This window comes from Takifugu rubripes, chromosome 3 (assembly GCF_901000725.2).
Source record: "Takifugu rubripes chromosome 3, fTakRub1.2, whole genome shotgun sequence".
In the NCBI taxonomy this organism is placed as follows: Eukaryota; Metazoa; Chordata; class Actinopteri; order Tetraodontiformes; family Tetraodontidae; genus Takifugu; species Takifugu rubripes.
The window spans coordinates 7,952,627-7,973,006 of record NC_042287.1 but is presented as its reverse complement, the minus strand read 5'-3'; the positions used below and the strand labels follow the sequence as shown (position 1 = coordinate 7,973,006).

Sequence of the window (20,380 nt, the reverse complement as noted above, 5' to 3'; positions counted from 1 at the left end):
GTTTTACAGGGTCCCTCCTTTCAATACAAGTCATATCTGCCAATTATTGCAAGCTGTTATCAGATTTAACTATCTCGCCGAGATGTTAGAAGTATATCTAACAACTTACAAACACATTGGCAGACTCTGAGGAGAGACAGATGCCATTTTCTGTGCAGTTTCAGTTTCACATTGTGTTCTTGGCGCTGTCACGAGGTCAGGCCGTCCTCCAGTTCAACCCACATAAAAGCAGCCATTCCGGTCTGTACTGGATAAAAGGAAGCATCCCTGCGTGTTCTTTCTCGGTGACATATCCAGATTTACAAGGTTTGCGATGAAAGCCCACAACTACTCCGGCCCCCCAGCAAGCTCCCAGCTTAAGTGAAGAACACCGAGTCAGTAAATGAGTGTGCAACTGATGTTTCAGTTATTCCCTTTACTGTTGTGCCGAGTCATCACTTAGATGGGGGGGGGGGGGGGGGGGGGGGGTTTACCAACAGCCGAGATTGCTTGTGGGACAGGGATGCAATACGGTCCAGAGCAATCTATCCTTGTGTCAATATGTCAAAACACCATCTTTCCTTTTTATAATGCTGATTGTTAGTGCAAAGCTGCTCTGACTGCACTCAATTTGGCGCATAGTATTGGGAGTCTGTCCCAGAACTTTGGGATGATGGATTATAGACTGGCTGGTACCATAGTGACGTCCACCACCTTCTGTTGCTGCTGCTTGTTTGATTTTTTTGTTTTTAAAATCAATTTATCCATTTTCTGTTAACCACCACCTCTGCTAATCAGACCTGCTGGAGTCCATCCGTCCGTCCGTCCATCCATCCATCGTGTGTGTTTTTTTTGTGTGTATGTGTGTGTGTGTGTGCGCTTGTCCATGCTGCTGAATGAGGACCATACACATCTTTGGGCTGGTCCTCACAAAAGTAAAAGGTCTTTGTGGGTTAAGTCCTGGTTTTAGGTTAAGTTGTTAAGTCAGCCTGAGGAGCTGGGAAGTAAATTTTGCTAAGCTTCCCCTAAAAAATACAAAGGTGTGTGTGTGTGTGTGTGTGTGTGTGTGTGTGCACCTGAGCATCGTGGTCGTCTTCTTTGTCACCAGCAGAGTTACTCGGTGATTCTTACTGGAAGACAAATATTCGTTGTTTCCCGAGTTTCCACTCAGAGGCTCTGTTTTACTTCCACAGCATTAAGGAAAATTATCTAACAGTGGAGGAGAGTAATTGCTCCTTAATTACAAACAGTGCTTTTAATTGTGTAAAGGTGGCGCTAATACTTTGCCCCTGAGGGCTTCTCACACTGGAGTGATGAGACGGCTGAAAGAGCCCTCGTTATCTGTCCACGTGCACAGATGATTCATAAATGCTGTTATATGTTTCGGCAGAACTCACCTTCAAGTGGATCTTCAACGAGTACCCGTCGTTTGTCACCCAGGACACCAGGCGCTTCGTCTCTCAGAAGACAGGCAACCTCTACATCGCCAAGGTGGACCCGTCGGATGTGGGCAACTACACATGCGTGGTGACCAACACGGTCACCAAAAGCAGCGTTCAAGGGCCGCCGACCCCTCTGGTGTTGCGGGTCGATGGTAGGAGTTGAATTATCACGTAGAAAAGTTGTATTTTACACTCCTGTGTAAATGTAGCAAATATTCAGAGCCCTGACAGAGCGACATATGTGACTGCTGCGATTGCAAATAACTAATCAACGATAAATAGTCAGCATTCACAGCGATGAGTTCGGAGCGGCTTCAGATTAGCTTTAGTCCGGTTAACAGCCTTTTAGAGGTGAAGGTTACAGCTGGCCGCCATCGATTTTACAGCCTAACTGGTGCCACCAAACGTAATCATGTGAAGCGGTCCGTGACTGGGCTAACAAATGAAACCCCTCTCCTGTTTGTTGGGTTATAGAGTTCACTATTACTTCTCACTTTTGCTTCCTTTACGACACACTACACAGCTCGGTAATGGGATTTTATATCGACGAGCGGACTGATTACGGTAAACACCAGATCCCACAATCAAGTCAGAGCAGGAAACAAGCTAATTCCCTCTCAGGACAAGAATGCATTTGAAATTGCTTTAAAAACACCGGTTGGCGGATTGAGCTTGATCTGAGCTCTGTATTTACTCTCCACGTTTCTGCAGGTGTGATGGGCGAATACGAGCCAAAGATCGAAGTCCAGTTCCCCGAAGTGGTCCCTGTTGCTAAGAGCTCCACTGTCAAACTGGAATGTTTTGCACTTGGAAAGTATGTCCCACTGTGTGTTATTAGACCAAAACTCACGGCAGTTGTTGTTTTGTTTACTGTATTAATCAAAGCCATATGGTAATGGGCGGGGAGGCTGCACGCTGCTTTTCATAGCAGGCGTTTTTAGGTCTGAAAGCCAGAAGACTCCAGTGATGCTTTAGATCGAATAAACATTTTCTGCTCTGGTGTGATGTTTCCTACCGTCAGCCCGGTGCCGACTATCAGCTGGAGGAGAGAGGGCGGGGCCTCCTTCGGAAGGAAAGTGGACGTGAATAAAGCCAGCGGCGTGCTGGAGATCCCGTACTTCCAAATGGAAGACGCCGGGGTGTACGAGTGCGTGGCCGAGAACAGCAGAGGGAGGAACTTGGTGAAAGGAAAGCTGTCTTTTTACGGTTAGTGGGAGGAGGACTTTACGGCGGCTTCGTTCGAAAACTCGCCTTCCTCCAAACCTTTTTGTGTCACGCCATATTGATCCTTAAGTTAGAGTAAAGGGGGGGGGGGAGTCATTTGCGTTGTGATTCGTGGCAGCCACAATGGCCATGCGGAGGAATAACAGTGGAGTATGGTGAAACCATTACATTTGGGTGTCAGACATCCACACATGAGTGCATCATATAAAGGATATTGGCTATAGCTGTATAACCTGTGCTTTAACTGCTGGTTCCCTTTTGACAGTCTCTGTATTGTGCCAGTGGCTAACATCAGGCACGGATTCCTATCACCTTTCAGAGAAATGGGATTCTTTTCACCCTCGTCCCCTACAATAGTTCTTCCAGAGCAGTTAATGGCTCCTGATGAAGAAGCTTTATGGTTCCTCTCTCCATTATTTTGCCATTTATGCATTGACAATGTCTGCCCACAAGGCCCCGGAGGCTTGTGCTTGAGTGAAATCATCAAATCTAAATACGTCTCTCCAGTGAAGGGGGATGGATGTTTGATATGCTAATATCAATGGCATCAATGGCACCTGTGGGGGAGACAAAAAGCTCGCGTTACATGAAGGTATCATGCGCTTTCATTTAAAGCGAAGCGGGCAGCCCTCCCTCCCCCACCCAGGTTGGAAGCGGTGTTTCTACTCGCCAGATTTAAGTCCCGTCTCAGCTCAAAGCTGGGTGATAAAACTCTGTAATCTCATAAATGGAACCTTGTGAGACATCCATCAATTCTATAGAAGAAGAGCCGAATCAATAAAGGGATGCGGTGTCGGCAACAGCCAACTTAAAGCGAGCGCAGGGGCCAAACCGGTGGCCTCTCTCTTTCGATTCCCCACCTAATTGCCCCTCTGTAGTTGCAGGGGATTTATGAAATTAGATTATGGTTTAGCAGTTGACTGCATTTGAATGGGTGATCTGATTGACTAGAAGCTGCCTCCAACGTCTCCTCCTTCTATTATGCTATAATTTCAGATGTAGGAAAGTACGAGACAAGGAATTTGTTTCCGCATAATGGCGTTTTTAATTCCGGAGTCACAGTATGTAACACGCAAGGAGTTCTCGTGGAAGGAGCTAAAGACAGCTTGTTTCTTTTTTGTTGGAAGTATTATCTCTCTTCTCATGCGGCTCCACCAAATATTTTTTTATCTCTTTAAGTTTTAGTGTTCTTGGCGAGAGAAACACGCTTCTGATAATGGATGGAACGCTTCTGTAGTCAGCAAATGCATTTTATCAGTAAAAAAGAAACACAATCCTATACTTTCATCCTGTCTCGCGCTGTTAATTGTTGCCATTCTCTCGTTAATGTATTATCAACTTTTCCCCCTTTCAAACAGCCTCAAACGACCGAATGTTTCCACAAGGATAGGAACAAATAAACCCTTGATCCCCTGAGCTTAGCACAAAATTGATGACTGATAAATACTAACTTACTGATAAATAGTTAATAAAATGCACTTTGTCAATTTAGGACGCAATAGGTGCACCAAAGTCGCCGTTCGGCCCGTTGTTGTTGAGCACGACATTGCTGTGGCGGCGCAACTTAGCTTGCAGACGGATTTCAGTCCGGAGTTCTCCTTGACCCGGGAATGGCTCCTTCTTTTTATGTGGGTGATTCATGAGGGCCATAAATCTTCTTCCACTGTTGCCAGAGATAAGATCCCAGTCATTTATGTGATTCCAGGACCACTGTCATAAATACTCTGGCTTTTCTCTTCTGTAGATTCCAGACAAAAAGGGAAGGCGATATAACCAATGTTATGAATGGCTTTCTATAAAACAGAATGCCGACCTTTATTTTTCACGCACATAAATAAAAACTACAAGCCTGGTCCCTGTTACAGATCTGCCTTGGTAATTTGAGTAATTTCTTCAGCTATTTATTCACTGTTACTTATTTTCCTTAATTGGCTCATGTGGTTGTTTTTGTTTATGCATTCATCAAGTAAAGGTTAGCTTTAGGTTAATTGGTAGTGGATTTATGATTTTTACCCTCTGATGATCCCTTAATGAACTAATTGCCCGCTTGGATGCTCCATCGATTCATCCTGAAGCTAGTCCGCGTGCGTAATGATGCTCGGGCCTCCGCCGCCACTCACGCCATGTAGTTTGTAACCTTACAGCTGCGCCTCAACTGACCGAGAAGCCTCAAGACGTCCAAAAAACCATCGACGACACTTTGGTGTGGGAGTGCAAAGCCAACGGCAAGCCCAAGCCGTCCTACCGCTGGCTGAAGAACGGAGAGCCCTTGGACCACATGGAGGTAGGAGCTCATCAGCTGCTTCTAAATCTACATTTACACGCGCAGCAGCGCAGAAATCAGGTGATTCCAGGGAAATCAGAAGCAGCGTTTAGTCTGTTATCTGCTGCCTTCCTCCAAATTTTCCCAGGAATAAATTGTGCGTGCCTTTGCTCACGCTTGGCCATATGTGCCGGGGACTAAATTTGGCATTCAGGCAACGCGCATGTGCCGTGCTGCGGGAGGGGGTTTGTGTGTTTTGTGAAGACGCCAAAGCGATGGCGATGATTTCAACAGTGGAGTGCTCCATCACAATTTTGTCCTTAAATCTTGTCTGGGAAACGCCTCTTCATCCAAAAATACATTTCACATTTAGGCACTGTGCCTTGTTCTTTTTGCCGGAGTGGATGTGCTCTCTGCCTACAGCAGACCCGTTGATTTAGGAGCAGCGATCGGCTAATGAGCCCAGATACTGTTGCTGTTTAGTTGGACGTCTCTTTAAAAGGGCCTGTGCGGTTCTAGTTTTCCATAACTTGGGGTGAATGCTGAGATAATATCTGATATCTGGGGCACTTTAATTGCAATCACAACGCTCAAGCAGCGAGGAAGATTACAGAGCTCCGTGCTGTGAATGGGTTGCCATCACAACACAGAAATAGTTATTTACCAAGGCTGCATGCACAGGAAGCCAAATATTGATGCGTACAACTGGGTGTCACTGTCACAATGTCGGCATTTCCTCAGTTTTTTAAATTGTTGTCATAAATCTGAATCACCAACAAAGGTCACCTCCTCTGTTTGCCTCACATCTTTAGCCACAGGACACCCTCGGCCCACCTGTGCATCTCCACTATTGATTTCTAAATAACATTATAGAAATTCCTTTGCCGGGTGGCCGGGGTCACATATTCTCCCTGCGCGTTGCTATATTAACGAGGTTGGGTGTTACCATTTTCAAAATGCCACCGTCAACAGCCGCAACAGTAAATCAATTTCCAAACCCAAAGGTCAGTGATGTAGAGAAAGAGGGGGAAGCGGAGGAGGGCCAAGAGGGCCATTTGTTATTCCTCATTAGAATGGATCAGTCCTCTTCTCCCTTCCTCTCCCCGCTTTATCTCAGCATCTCTGGCACCCTTTTTCTTTTCCTCAGCTCTTTCAAGCCTTTATCTCCCCCCGCCACTTTCCCTCTGCCGCATTTTGGGTCCCCTCCAAGGGATTTCAATGGCTCAGTGGAGGGCTGTCACTTCAAAATGTCATCCCGGCGAAACAAGGGCGCTGCCGTCTTGTGTCTTTTTCCACTCCGCCACCAGTTGACCGCTGAGTGGGCGCGGGTGTGTTTTTGGTGTCTCCGCACCTCCGACCTCTAAAAGAAGAGCACAGTGGTTACATCCCAGATTTGCCACTTCATCCTCAGAGGGTTGAAACATAATTAATGACGGCCATAACGCTGCTGAATGCCAGCGTTTGTCTCCGCTGCTGAAGAGACACTGATGAGCCTCTCAGGGTTTCTTTGACGGGACATCAGGTACAGGACGGTGGGTCGACCCAGGCGCTCTCACCCGTCTCCCTCATCTCTATCATCTATTGAGAGGCTCTCCTTCTTTTCCTGTTTGCTCAAACGCACACTTGGGCCTCGCTCCTCCCCCCGAAAACACTCCATCGCCGCCCTCCCCTTGAAAGACGCTGCACCCCTCCGGCGGTGGGTTTAACAGCAGGTCAGCCGTGCATCCATTGTACGGCCGGACCTCAGAAAGAGCTGACGCTCCCCGGCGGTGTCGCGGACTGATGCTAAGGGACACTTCTTGTCTTTTCAAGTGGCAGTGCTGTAAGGATTCCAGGCGACAGCCGTACCGGCAGCAGGACCCTCCAGACTACTTTGTCAGTGACATTAAAAGGTCTGGCTACGCTCAGTGGGAAAGATCAAGGGCAGGAGCGACGAGCGCTGCCACAATTACACTGACACGGCTATAAAAGGGGAGAAGAAAGAAGTGCCAAACCTTTTAAAGGTCAAAAGTATCTCTGTTAAGAGAAGAACTTTGTTCAGGTGTTATTGTTAATATCTGCTCTCGGTGAAGACTTCTGTAGTAGTTCACATTTTAACTTTGAAACAAAGATTTTTATTTGCAGATGGATAAAATAGCAGCCTCATAAGTTTGGATTTTCACCACTGGCTGTCTGGGGGGTTGCGTCTGTTCACTGAAGGCCTATTAAGACCCCAGAAAATGAGTAATGTTTCAGTTATCAAGCCCCTCAGGACAGGAATAAGATTGGTTGTCTGGTTCCCACTAAGTGTATGAGACAGTTACTGGGCAGTTTCAAAGCCTTCCGTTTCTTAATTACACCGAGGTCTTAAATAGAAGCAACCAGCCATCAATTACCTTGCAGCTCATTTTAATACAGCAAAATCATTGCATTTAGTGCAATTTTACTGTATCGCCGCCTGTTAGCTGATAGTTTAAAAAGCATCGAGCTGCCAAAACAGTACAGGAAAAATAAAATTTGAAATTGATGGAAACACAATTGGTTGCTCAGGCTGTGCATGTTATATGTCACCATTGAAGCATAACTCATTATGTTGAATGGATACAAACATGCATTAAAAAGCCTTTTACAGTCATAACTGTAAGCAAATGCTGTCTAATTACATGTAATATTTCATGGAATTAAGGCATAATTAGTGTATAAAACACAATCAAGCAGAGCTACGTATATTTTTTCTTTCACGTCTGATGCAAACAGGAAACAAACAGTTTGTTTAACTTATCTGAAAGTGTCAGCGTTGTGTTGTATCATTTCGGTGTTTGTGTTAAATGTTGTTTCACTATTATCAGGGGCCGCCACCTGTGTCTAATAGTCTCCGCCCACTTCCTGATGTGCATTAGATGTGTCCTTCATCCCTTTAATGGCGACTACGCTCATCTTGTGTGGCTACCGTGATTGAGTCTTTTACAATGGAGACTGGGTCTCACCTAAACAAGCAACAGTGGCAGGAACACACCACTTTAAACAGGGAGAAACCGTGAGCAGGACCAGGCTCATTTGGATGGACCTTGCACCCCCAACCCCCCACCCCCAAACTTGGGGACGTTATCTTCACACTACTTGGATTACATATGTAAAAGTATTGAAAGCAGTTGCTCAGAAACAAGCCAGGCCCTGATTGGTTGCGGTTCGTAGCGTGTCCGGCCTCCTGCTGACTGGTCGCCTTGTCCGATGCAGTTTACAGTCTGTCACCAGGTCGACCTAACGCGAAGCGTCGTGACTCAGGTATGATCATGTTTGTGCTGCATGTCCCCAACAGGACAGGCTTCAGGTGAATAATGGAGTGCTGAACATCACCAGCCTGAACCTGGCGGACATCGGCATGTACCAGTGCGTGGCGGAGAACAGGCACGGCCGGGTGTTCACCAACGCTGAGCTGCGCGTCGTCGGTAGGTTTTTCTTTTAAAAATCAAGCAAGTTATGCAGACGCCACGCTGCTGCTGCCAGCGTCCATTTATCTCAGTGTGGATTGAAAGTCACCATTTCACCATCTTCTCCACCCACGATCACATTGGCAGAACATTCGCTACTCGTATGTGTGCAATTTTCTTTTATATAAAGAAACGCTCTCCCTCCGTGCTCGTTTTCATAATCACGGCTCTTTTTTTGACCCTGTAATTTATAAAGAAACACATCGAAACACGGCACCGACGCAGAGCCAGAGTTGACCTTTCCCTCGTATTCAAACGAAGCCCGTAAAATTGGTTGCTGTTCGTTTTCCTCTGCGTTGAAAACCAGAACAGTTCTTTCAGCACTAATGCGCCTCCGAGGTCACCCCAGAGCCGCCGTCATTGTCAAGTGACCATGCGGGTTGCTAACGAGCTACGCCGAGGACGGCGGAACAGGAAGTTGAGGAGTTTGCCGAGGGATGAACAGAAGAGCAAGAAATAAGAGCAACACTGTATTTTCTCATCCTTATATAACTGACATCATGAAATAATATTTCTAGGAGCCTGATTTAGAAGCTACTCCTGAACTGTTTCCACCCTTAACGAGAACGGGACCAAAGCCGAGACTGAGAATTTATTTTATAGTGCACCACTTTAATCTTTGTACTGCAGCAGATGTGTCACGTCGAGGTTGTTTCCACAGCTTATAATAATAATAATAATAATAATAATAATAATAATAAGAAGAAGAAGAAGAAGAAGAAGAAGAAGAACAACAACAACAACAACAACAACAACAACACTTTAGGCTCATTTAAGGACCTTTTTGTTTAAGGGAACTACAAAGCAGCAGACAGGAGCTGCGCACGTGCAAAATATGGTTGTGTTGATATCATTGAGGGTCTAAACTGACCTCCCCCCCCCACCCCCGTCTCTCTGTGAAAACTGCCCCCTGCTTGTTTGCAGCCTCCCGGGGTGCTTTACAATTATTAGCATTTATACAGACAACGAGCATATCAAGACTATTTTTTGTTCATCTGAGAAATGTAGCAGTTTTGACCTCAGCGTGCACCAACTCTGATCATCTCAGTGCAAACACGATATCAAAAATGTGCCCGTGGCTTTAAAACGCGATCCTCTACGAAACCACATGTTTCACGCGTCACCGTCACTAAACCAAAGTGCCCGGCTGTGTGTTGTGGGACTCTTTATCTGCTCGTATGGATGCGGTGTCAGGCGCAGCCGTGTCACCGGCGCCAGGCTTCATGTTCATGTCGAGGAGCTTTCTGCTGAGTCGATGCGCATACAAAACAGCCCCAGACGCCGCTGCCTTAGTAATTAAGGCCTAAAGGAGCAGCCGTGAATCCTGCTCCTCATTATACGTTCCCTCAGTTTTGTTTCAGAGTCGCACAGCTTCATTTTAAATGCATAATGTCTTTCGCGGGGCAGTAATGAAATGGGGATACATATATTTCTTTCTAATTAAAATGCCTTCTTATCTTCTAAGAAACGAATAAATGCCGCAAAGTTATCCTGGAGTATCGGAGTCGGGGTGACCTTTGCGTTTCAAGAATCTTAACTGTTGGCTATATGCTGCTTCCTTCACCGTATTTACAACGCTTGTTTGTCTTTATTTCTATTGCTGTTGCCGTCAGCCATTGCTCCGGACTTCTCCCAGAACCTGTTGAAGGCCCAGACCCTGGCCCGACAGGGTGGGGATGTTCTGATTGAGTGCAAACCCAGGATGTCTCCTCGGGGCATCATTTCGTGGAGGAAAGGGAAGGAAGCCTTGAGAGAAAACCACAGGTATGCGGAGCATGGCGTGTGTGTGTGTGTGTGTGTGTGTGTGTGTGTGTGTGTGTGTGTGTGTGTGTGTGTGTGTGTGTTTATGTGTGTTTAGTCCTTTTGGAGTCGTATTTCATCAACTTGTGATTCTATGTTTCCCTACTTGCTATTCATGGTCTAAAAGAAGCCAGCCCATAATGTGACACCTCGCCATTTGAATTGCATAACGCGCTCTGCCCGCCGACACTCGGCTGCGTCCCTTCCCTCGACTGTACTATTGTATTTTGCTCGGAGCCACTTTCTGCAATGTTTACTCGAGGAATTGGCCGTTCACGGCACGCCACATTTGGATCGATGGCCTGATCCATCAGCTCATTAGCAGCATGCAGGACATGGAGGGTCATTAGAGAACAAGGCAAACAATCCAGGCTACCATGGAGACCAGGGCAAAGCACCTGGGGATCTGCTGATCAATGGCCGGCTGCGGAACAACATGCGTTCCTGTGTGATCACAGTGGTGCTACCGGGGAGGGAGGCGGAACACCTTGTTTTATTAGAAATCAGGTTAACTGCAAATCAATTGAATACCTCTAGGTGCTGGAGAGGGAAAACAGAGACGTCCATCAGACAAGAGAAACCAGTTTCTCTCTTCAGGTGCAGTCACACTTGATCAGGATGCATATTTTTTGTCATATGTAAGGTAACAAACCAGCCTGGACGAGGGGATTTTAATCAACACGGACTTAAAATTGGCTCTAAAGGAGTGAAGCCGCGTCAGGTTGTCACGAGTTGCGTTTTTCTGATTCTTTTTTGCATAAAAGACAGCTCAGCCCTTCTGGAACTCCCCCTTTTGTGTTTTATAACACCTAACATCTGTGCTGGAGTTTGACAACAGGAGGTGCGGGCGAACCTGCTGGCGTCGTGGTGGGACGTCCATATCTCTCGTTTGATAGTGGATTAATTTTTCAACTGCTTCAGCAGCTTCCTCACACTGGAACTCTGGGGTATCCATCCCCACCACAGTGGGAGTTCACTGGGTTTAGTCATGTTTCACCTCCCCTTGTCAGGCAGAATGCCGGGGAAGTAAAACGAGGGATCTGATTGCCTGTAACGGCAGCGTCTTATTCCAGGCATGAGCTGCAGAATCAGCATCCGGATTACGTGTTGCTAACGCTGGCTAAACGAGGGGGGACAGTCTGCAGATTTATCATCCTCTTAAAGTGCTGAAAGGAAAATGCATCCGCTGCAGTGTGCAGAGCCTAGGAAAGCAAGACTCCCTGTTTGAGATTTCAGTTTACAACCCCGGCGAGGTGCAGATGCTGGGCTCTGACATTAGTGCTGCGTGCGTATTCCCTCACTGCTAGCTCGTTAGCACTTACTTTGTCAAAGCGGGGCTGCTACCAGGGTTGCTGCAGCTGTGGCGCACCGCTAATCCATCCCAATGGCTCAACTAAAATACCCATAATTCCTTCTAATCTTGCAGGGATAATGTTTTCAAGGATCTGTTGTGGGGAAGAACAAATCAACTAAAAACAGGGCAGATTCTGATGAGTTAATGAAATCCCGCTGTTGCGGTTCCTGCCTAGCACTAAAGAACCATAATGAGCTTACCCTAATTCAATTTAATTGCTACTGTAAAACAAAATTCTGTAGCTTGGAACAACATTACCTTTGACTTAAAACATAGTGTGTCACCCTAAAGAATATATATGGATATATGCACCCCATAATGCCACAACGTGGAGGGATTTTCTGTTCTGTTCTGTTGCCAGGGATTACAATAAGATGTGTAGAACACAGCGGTCCAGTTGAGAGTTAATAATACAATTATTGTTTCGAGGTAAAACATAATGTCTTTCATTTACAGCCTCTTAGTTCGGCTCCTCTGCACAGAGGTGTCGGCGCTTCGAACAATCGCTCACTTTAATGGCGGCCAATGAGGTTGAGTTGAAGGACCTGTTTACAGAGCCACAAAGCTAACGTTTTATGCACTCTGCACATTTCTTCGATGCCTTAATCACTCCGGCCTGACCTTTGAGGGAAAAGGGAAGACGGCGGAAGCCTTTCAGACGGCTAATGCTCGTTACATCTTCATCCTTCACCGCTCCTTTGTGGCTTTGTCGCACACGTATCCCGAGATGGGCCGCTAAACAATTTAATGGTGAGGCTTACCCGTGCCAAATCTCATATCCATAACTCTTTGTTATAGACCATTACAATGGAAGCGCTCTGTTCGGTTAGCAGAATATGTCCCCGACTCCGCGGGGAATGGGCACGGCAGAGGAGGCTAATGTATTATAATCCTACAGGTCATTCTGATCGTGGTGGGAGGTCCGCGCCGTTTTCCACTGAACATTTTCCTGAATGCGTTCAGAATCTCCCTTCGGTTATATTTGAAGCATCAACCTCATTACGCCGCTGTGCCGTTTCGACAATAAGGAGCCAGTTTCTGGGGAGGATTTGCAGAAGGATTCGTTTGTCAATGCAATTAATTTCTCTGGGTTCAGATGCGGTCGGAAATTGACCTGAAACCAGAGCTGAAAGGCTTTATCAAACATTGACGAGGGGGAAAACAAACTGCCCACAGATCTGTGAAGTTTGCACATTAAAGACAGCAAATAATCATTGGGAACTTTAATGTTGGTTGGAAATAGCTTGCTAGCTTCGTGACTTGAACATCTTGGAAAAAACATATCAAACCACTAACTATGAAGGATGCTAATGTTGTAGCCTGTCTGAGCTCAACGGGCAGCCTGTAATTGCCACCCACCTTTTTAATGCATCCCATTGTTGGCTACAGGAGGATTTCACATACATGGTATTAAAAGCCATCCGTATCACTCTCAGAGAGGCGGAACCCCTGGTGTCGCACGAGCGCGGTGCCCCAGAGTGAGAAAGTGGCCCTCGTATCACCGTGAGACGTGTAGGATGCGGGGCGGGACGCAAACGCCGATACGTGACGGGCTGGAATGACAACAGATTACTTCCAGGATGGAGGCTGGGAGCGTAAAGGCGTGAAGCTACCGTAGAGAATGCACCAGGGTGGGGGTAAAGTTCAGGATGACCTAAAGCAGCGAGATGCTCGTGCATTTAAAGCCACGGCGGCGTTCTGCAGGAGTCGAGCATACAAACCGCTCCGTTAGTTGAGGTTGTGATCAATTAAAAGCAGAGAAGAAGGATCGGAGTATAAAACTTGGCTGTGTAGCTTCCCTCTCCGACAATACAAACGCTCCTTTTGTTACTCCATTTGTCAGCCGTGCACATCCAACAACTGCTCTACAACATTAACATATTCATCTTTTGCATGGCGCCAAATGGCTTTTGCTTGTTTTCAATTACAGTCAGGCTAAATGATTAATTAGTTCAGCAAGCGGTGGCGTCTTTGTTAGCTGAAGGCGAGGCGGCTTTTACGGTGTATTCATATTGATCCCTGTGGGATCGTCTCCTGCATACGTGACCTCCCAGGAGATCCAAGTGATTCCAGGCTGCCTACAGGACATCTGAACAACTCTTGACTTAGTTACTATTCGTATTCTCTATTAGAAATCTTGAGATGATGACTGGCTGGGCTTCTGCCCAGCGTACCATTCAGGGACCTCAATTCATGGATCACATCGGATTGGATAATTCAGTCAAATGAAAATAGGCTCCTCCCCTTCCCAAATAAGAGTTAGCTTTATTTATGTTGGCTTCCATTTAAAATGTGTCAAAGCTAAGTGGAAGGAAGTGTCACAGCGTTTTATTATACTTCTGTCGTTAGCATGCACTTAGCTGAGCACTTTTGACCTCAAAATAGTCGCACCTGTTCCCTTTTAAGCTAACGTCAGTTGTTGCTTTTGCTCCAAGTGGCAACATCTGGAAGTAGCCAAATGCTTGTGTTCACACCGACACATTTTTCCTGGTGGAAAAATCTGTTTAATCACAGCATTTAATGCTAATCATTGAGCGCTACGATCCATATCAACTCAGACGAGCATGGTTTTTATTATATTTTGCGTAGCCATTTCATGCTGCAGGACAAATAACCGCAGAATAAACAGATAAATGAAATACGGGCTGACAAAGTTTATTTTCCTTCATTTCCTCTGGAAATACATTTTCTGGAAACTCGATAGCAGGATAGAGTGATTACAACATCCTCTAAGCCTGATGGAGGCGCAGCTTCCTGCGTCTGTCTTTAAAGCGCTGTGATAGATCTACTCCAGTAATTACAGAGATAAAAGAGGAGACAGATCAGGGAAAATGTATTTTCGAAAGCAGCTGAAACACTTTGACAACAGAGAAGACGAATAGATCAATGAGGACGTATCAATGCGAGAGGATCCGCAGATATATTAAAACAAGTTCATATAAATAATAAAAGTGAGATTCATTTTGATTAAATATGGGCCTAAAAACATGTCTTTTTTTCTGACGCACAGTTCGTGGCCAGTTTTGCTTTGAGGTTCCAATTCCCATGAAAATAAGTGATTCAGCCTCGTATTTCTGAAGTATGTGGCTCACCTGTGACCCTTTCATTTCATTTCAAATGTTAGCTGAGCACAACAAACAATTTGATGACTTTTGATTTAGCTTTTATCTTTTAGCCTTGAAATGCAGTAAAATGGGGCTGAATGAAAGCCATCATGTGCATTTCCATGAAGTCTGGTCCCTTTCTTTCTGTCCAGGCTTTTGTTTTTTATGTGAAAACACTCCATTCAAGGCCCTGTTGATGCTAAGAGGCACAGATTTCTACGCTGCTCAAGGCTCTCAAGTTTCCCAAACTTTTGCTTCCAAAAGTAAAGTGAAGAGAAAATGTCACCTTGTTCCATCAGCGTTCAGGATTAGCAGAATGTAAACCTTCTCATGCACTAGAATGGTGCCGACATCTCCGCCTTCCATGAAAAACAGGACGCAACCCTGCGACACGAGGACTCGAGGCAGCGCTGCCGACTTCTCCGTGGCGTTAAGTCTTTTTTTGAGGGGGGGGGGGGGGTTGAAACGAGGAGCAACGGCGGCGCACTTTCTGTCAGAGCAAATCTGTCGGGCCTGAGTGATGACGCCAGCGGATGAAATGAGAATCTTTGGTATTTGGAGTCCCCGGCGCCATCTGTCATTGAGATTCCCGCTTCCTTTCATTATCTCACAAGTGGCAGGTTGGGATGTCTGTCTGTGCTGGGGAAATCTTCCCATGATTCAATGCAATAAAAGGAAGAAGAAATAATGCTGCTTTCGCACTCTGGCTGTTTACTTAAAGCAGCATTTATGTAAATGTTTGGGGAGTAAACGTTGGCATGCGTCAAAATAGAAACCAAGTCCTGCGTCTCAGCTGACTCATCCCACTTCCGAACCTTGAACTGTGTGTGTGTGTGTGTGTGTGTGTGTGAGGGTGTGTGCGTGTGTGCGTGTGTGCGTGTGTGCGCGTGTGTGCGTGTGTGTGTGTGTGTGTGTGTGTGTGTGTGTAAAAATACTCATTCTGGTCACAAAACGGGATTTTGCCCTCCTCAACAAAATCGATCGTCATGGAGGGTTTGTGATTCTCCGTCTCGGATGTCATTCATGTTTTAGCATGTCAGGCTGCAACACTTGGACGCTGTCCGTTCATCGTTTCAGATCTACTCTAACCTTAATTAGACTCCCTTCCTTAAACCACTGCTCTCGTCAACGGCGCCGAGAAGTCAAAGCCTTCACGTTGAACTTTTCCTTACCTGGAATCAGGGCGAAGAACAGGGCGCCAATTAAAATGATCTGCGAGCTGAGAGCGCCTGACGTGTTTCACCTGCAGTGATTTTCACCCCATGTGATCCGCAGAGTCACCGTGTTGGATAACGGAAGCCTTCGCATATCCAACGTCACCAGACTGGACGACGGACTCTACACCTGCGTGGCCAGAAACCAGTTTGGAGTGGCGAGCAGCGCCGGCAGCCTCTTGGTGAAAGGTAAAACTTTTCTGTTTTGGCTCATTCAGGGGGTTTTGTTTCCTCTCGTGTTGCAGCTAAAGACGTTGCTTATAATCAGAAGGTAGGAGGGACGTGAGCTAAATAATCAGATCTGTTGAAGGTTCCCGACAGCGCCGCAACCAGCCCTTCATCTAGTTTTCACTCCTAATGAACAGAGAAGCAGAGTTTTCTTTTTTTAAAAAGGCTCTTGTTACCTGAGACACACACTGTCCAATTAGTTGATTGGGAGTGGCTGCAGGAAGCCAGACGTAAGGCTGATTACATTTATGTGCCTCCATGTTTAATTCATACCCCCATTTTTAACACCATGCCTCGCAGCCATGCCTGGGTTTTTCCCCAGGACCTGAGTCCACTGAAAGGGCGCGCTTGTGCAGCGTAATGAATTTTCCAGGTCTTTTCTAAAGAGCAGAGTCAACAACAGCACTCTATTAAAATGCCTTTTGGTTATTCCTGCTCTCAACTCTCCCTTTTACTTCTTGTTGGAATTGCAAATGGACCCGCGCCGAAGCTCAATTTTTGGCTTCTCGCACCCCTTCTTTGCACGTCTGAATGGAGCTTTTCCAACCCCCACGTGCGCGGCTGCAGATTTATTTACATTTCACGTGTATGAGATGTTTGTGAGTTTACAGTAGCGGCGCCCGTGTTGCAGCACGTGCTGCGGGTCAACGATCATTCACGGAAGATCAATCAGGCCTTATTTTCACGTCCCTTCGAGTCCCCTTTCAGATGTCCTCCTCGTTGACTTCACTCCCTCCTCGCCACTTGACGCCGCGGTTCCGTCCCTGTCACTGTTTCGACACACATGAACTCCTTTATGCTCACTTTCAGGTCTTCTCTACGTGGAAAATCGGGGCCGACAGCACACCCCGGCAATTCCTCCCAATCTGAACGCACCATTTTATATACAGGCCTCTTCCGGGATGTTAGGACAATATTTCCTTCCATAGGACGGTGGAATCAGAGGGGTTGCATTCAGAGTGCACTGAAGGGACCGAGAGAGCCAATTTGTGATTTTTCCCTTCCAGCCAGGACGGGAAATGAGGGTGACAGCTTTGCAATCAGAAAGTTTTCTCCCTCATTTCGCATCTGAGGGCTCAACTTTCCCAAGACTCACCTGATACCCTCGCCTCTCCTGGAGGGTTATCTTGTTTTGACGCCGCTGAATATAGACCTTCCCGCCCACCGACACGCAGCGTCGCCCCGCTTCCCCATTAGATGCTTATGACACGCACGCATAATTCACCGTGGACCGGCGTTGGGGCCCGGGCTGTATTCAGCGCCGCTGTTGGATCAGACGCCCTGCCAAGGCGGACAAAAGATTAGGATGATACGCAGCACGGCGAGGATGCAGAAATAATGGCTTTTTGTCTCGGCACAAGCAAAGCCAAATTATAGGTTGATGTCTGACCTGCAGTAATGGCTGCTTTCTTCTGTCCCCTCTGCCTGTTTTTTTTCCTCTTCCTCTTCTCAGTTCGGTCCTATATGAAACCATATTCTGATTTATGAAGGAGCTGCACCGCAAACAGGCGGCTAGACGGCAAAGTAATTTAGATTGTTTGACAAATGCCTCGGACGGGGCTTAAAGGAAGACCGGACTTATTTCTGAATGTTCAGGGAAATTAAAAACGGGTCTGCTCCGCGTCTGCAGAACCGACCGCAATCACCAGCCCGGCAGGTCACCTGGACGTCACCGTGGGGGAGAGCATCGTGCTGCCCTGTCAGGTGTCTCATGACCCCACGCTGGAGCTGAAGTTCACCTGGTTCTTCAACGAGCAGCTCATCCATTTTGGAAACCTCTGGGCTTTTTTTGAGAAGGTCGGCGGGGTGAGTGAAGTCATGACGCCGCAGTTCCTGCAAAAAAGAGAGAAACCCGTAGACAGGAAGTTGCATTTCTGACACTGAAACAGTCTCGTCTGCCCTCTTTAGTGTGCTCAGTGTATCCCATAATGCATTGCGAGTCTCTAATGACCTGACCGGAGTGGACACGATGAAGTCACTTTTGAGGCTAACCTTAGCCCCAGTTAGCTCGTGTTGGTTCAGATCCACAGGTTTCCCAGCATTCCCAGCTGTCTTTAACAAATCCTGCTGCTGAGCTTCATTTAACTCACTAAATGAAATGTTTGACCATAAAAACCTCGAAAGGAAACAGCTGAACGTGACTTTTTAGAGGCAGGCAGAGCCGCAGCTCTGACCTCTTCACCCATAATTATTTCAAATAATACATGAATAAATTAGCTATTTTCAGAGCTTTTTATCAACTTGTCTCTTAAGACTTGTCAGTCACGGTAGCAGCAGCACTAATCAAGGATCTTATTACGGAATGTGTTATCCTTTAACAGTGTAACACTACTATATAATTCTATTTGCAAGGCTAATAATTAATTGTCGTGGGCTTATAATTATGTGTGGCCATGATTCACTATTGAACTTCGTTTTAAAAATAATGAGCTTAATTTTATATTATATAATGTACCTGAGGAAAAATGCCCTGGCTGAGTTTTGTAGTTTAGTCATCAATTTAGCGTTTTATTCTGACCTCCGATGATTTGATTTAAGAGTAAATTGTGCTAACAGGAGCATCTCAGCTCTGACTGTTGTCCTCTTAAGGAGGCATGAAGACGTCCTCTTCCCTCTGTCCCTGGATTTGTCTCTCATAATGTATCAGAGTCCCGCTGACAGTGCAGGTGCATTTCAGGGCCTTTTACCTTATTGTGAAAGTTGAAATTAATGGTTTTTTTACCCTCCGTGGCCTTTTTGCACCAACAGCGTTCATCCGGAGACATCATGATCCGGAACATTCAGCCAAAGCATGCTGGGAAATACACGTGTGCCGTCCAGACAAAGGTGGACAGCGTGTCAATTGCTACGGACGTGGTGGTCAGAGGTAAGTGTGATCCCTGCTGCGTGATGATGGCTGAGGCTGAAGAGTGTAAAGGCTCGGTCGTCACCCGGGTTAAACTTCTTACACGCTGCTTTTGTTCGGCTCAGGTCAGCGAGTACGTTTCTGATACAATCAGCCGTGAATGTGTGGAGGCTGGTGCCTGTGTCCTCGCAACAGAACAGGCAGAGAATTTAGTGAAGAATGCAGAACAGGCAGCAGCTCGGGCTGAACTGGGAAACTACGCAATGATCCTTAAAATATGCCGTCAAAGACACCGGGGACAGAGAAGCAGAGGAGGAGCTGTTAGCATAGCTTCCAGGAACCCTTTCCACATTTCTAAATAATAATAAAAGGGTACCAGAAACTGTGCAATTTAGTGGTTAGTCCCCACAACAATAGCAAAACACTGGGGCCCTGATGAAAACACAGCTCCTTGGCCTTCTCTCACATCCAGGCGTTTCCCAGATGTTGATGCTGCTGTTACTGGGGCCACAGTGAAGCAGGTGTACAGTTCATTTGTGAGTTGGTCCCCTCGTCAGCTTTGCTTTCATCCCGAGTGAGGCACCTACCTTTTCCTTCCAGGTCCCCCCGGCCCGCCCGGGGACTGTCGGGTGACCGCGGTGACAGAAAACACCGCGTCTGTGTCCTGGGCACCCGGGGCGGACAACTACAGCCCAATCCTCAGCTACGCCATCCAGGCCAGGACACCCTTCTTCCTCGGGTGGCAGGCCGTCAACACTGGTAGGCTGGTTTCTAAGCTGCAGAGCGATACGGAGGGCACGTCTCACCTGACATCTGCCCTTATCAAGACCACCGATTCACCAGTAGAACCCTGTTTCACAACAAGTAGCTCCCTATTCAAAATGGCGGAGCCTATTGTTGCTCTAGATGCTTCTGGAGGATTTTTGACTAGAATGTTCACAGAATAGCTCAGAAACGAGGGGGCGGGCAGCTGGTGTCGCTTCCAGACATCACACGTGAACTGTAAAGAAGACCTCATCGGCGCCGCAGGCTCTCGGAGGAGGATCTCGCGGGGCTTCCCTGAACCGCTGTTTCTGCCATGTCTCTCAGTTCCCAAGCTGCTGGGAGGGAAGCAGCTGTCGGCCACCGTCATCGACCTGAATCCCTGGGTGGAGTACGAGTTCAGAGTCCTGGCGACCAACAGCATCGGGACGGGAGAGCCCAGCCGACCGTCCAAGAAGGCCCGCACCAGAGAAACGCGTATGTGTCACAAGCTCTGCTGCCAGGTCCAATTCCAGCACTTTTCTCGAGTACAGAATGTGGACTCAAACTTTTATTTAAGTTAAATAAAACTTTAATGCTGCTTCAGCCCCATGTTAAACATCTCTGTTCCCATCAGGCTGAGCAAACTCTCCATATATTGATTCCAAACTTAAAAAGATACATGAATATTCTAACGGGTCCCACTCTGCTCCGCC

General features: G+C 46.8%; 1 protein-coding gene across 2 annotated transcripts in view; it reads left to right on the top strand.

Annotated features, from left to right (window-relative positions):
* cntn3a.1 (contactin 3a, tandem duplicate 1) overlaps nt 1–20,380 on the top strand; it is a 54,201-nt gene that overhangs the window by 29,272 nt on the left and 4,549 nt on the right. For both annotated transcript variants that reach the window (XM_029834209.1, XM_029834208.1), the window contains exons 6-16: nt 1,370–1,573; nt 2,133–2,235; nt 2,443–2,627; nt 4,790–4,929; nt 8,207–8,336; nt 9,992–10,142; nt 15,912–16,039; nt 17,709–17,884; nt 18,827–18,944; nt 19,524–19,682; nt 20,013–20,162. In XM_029834209.1, coding sequence (XP_029690069.1) covers nt 1,370–1,573; nt 2,133–2,235; nt 2,443–2,627; nt 4,790–4,929; nt 8,207–8,336; nt 9,992–10,142; nt 15,912–16,039; nt 17,709–17,884; nt 18,827–18,944; nt 19,524–19,682; nt 20,013–20,162 — 1,644 coding nt within the window. The remainder of the gene's footprint in view (nt 1–1,369; nt 1,574–2,132; nt 2,236–2,442; nt 2,628–4,789; nt 4,930–8,206; nt 8,337–9,991; nt 10,143–15,911; nt 16,040–17,708; nt 17,885–18,826; nt 18,945–19,523; nt 19,683–20,012; nt 20,163–20,380) is intronic.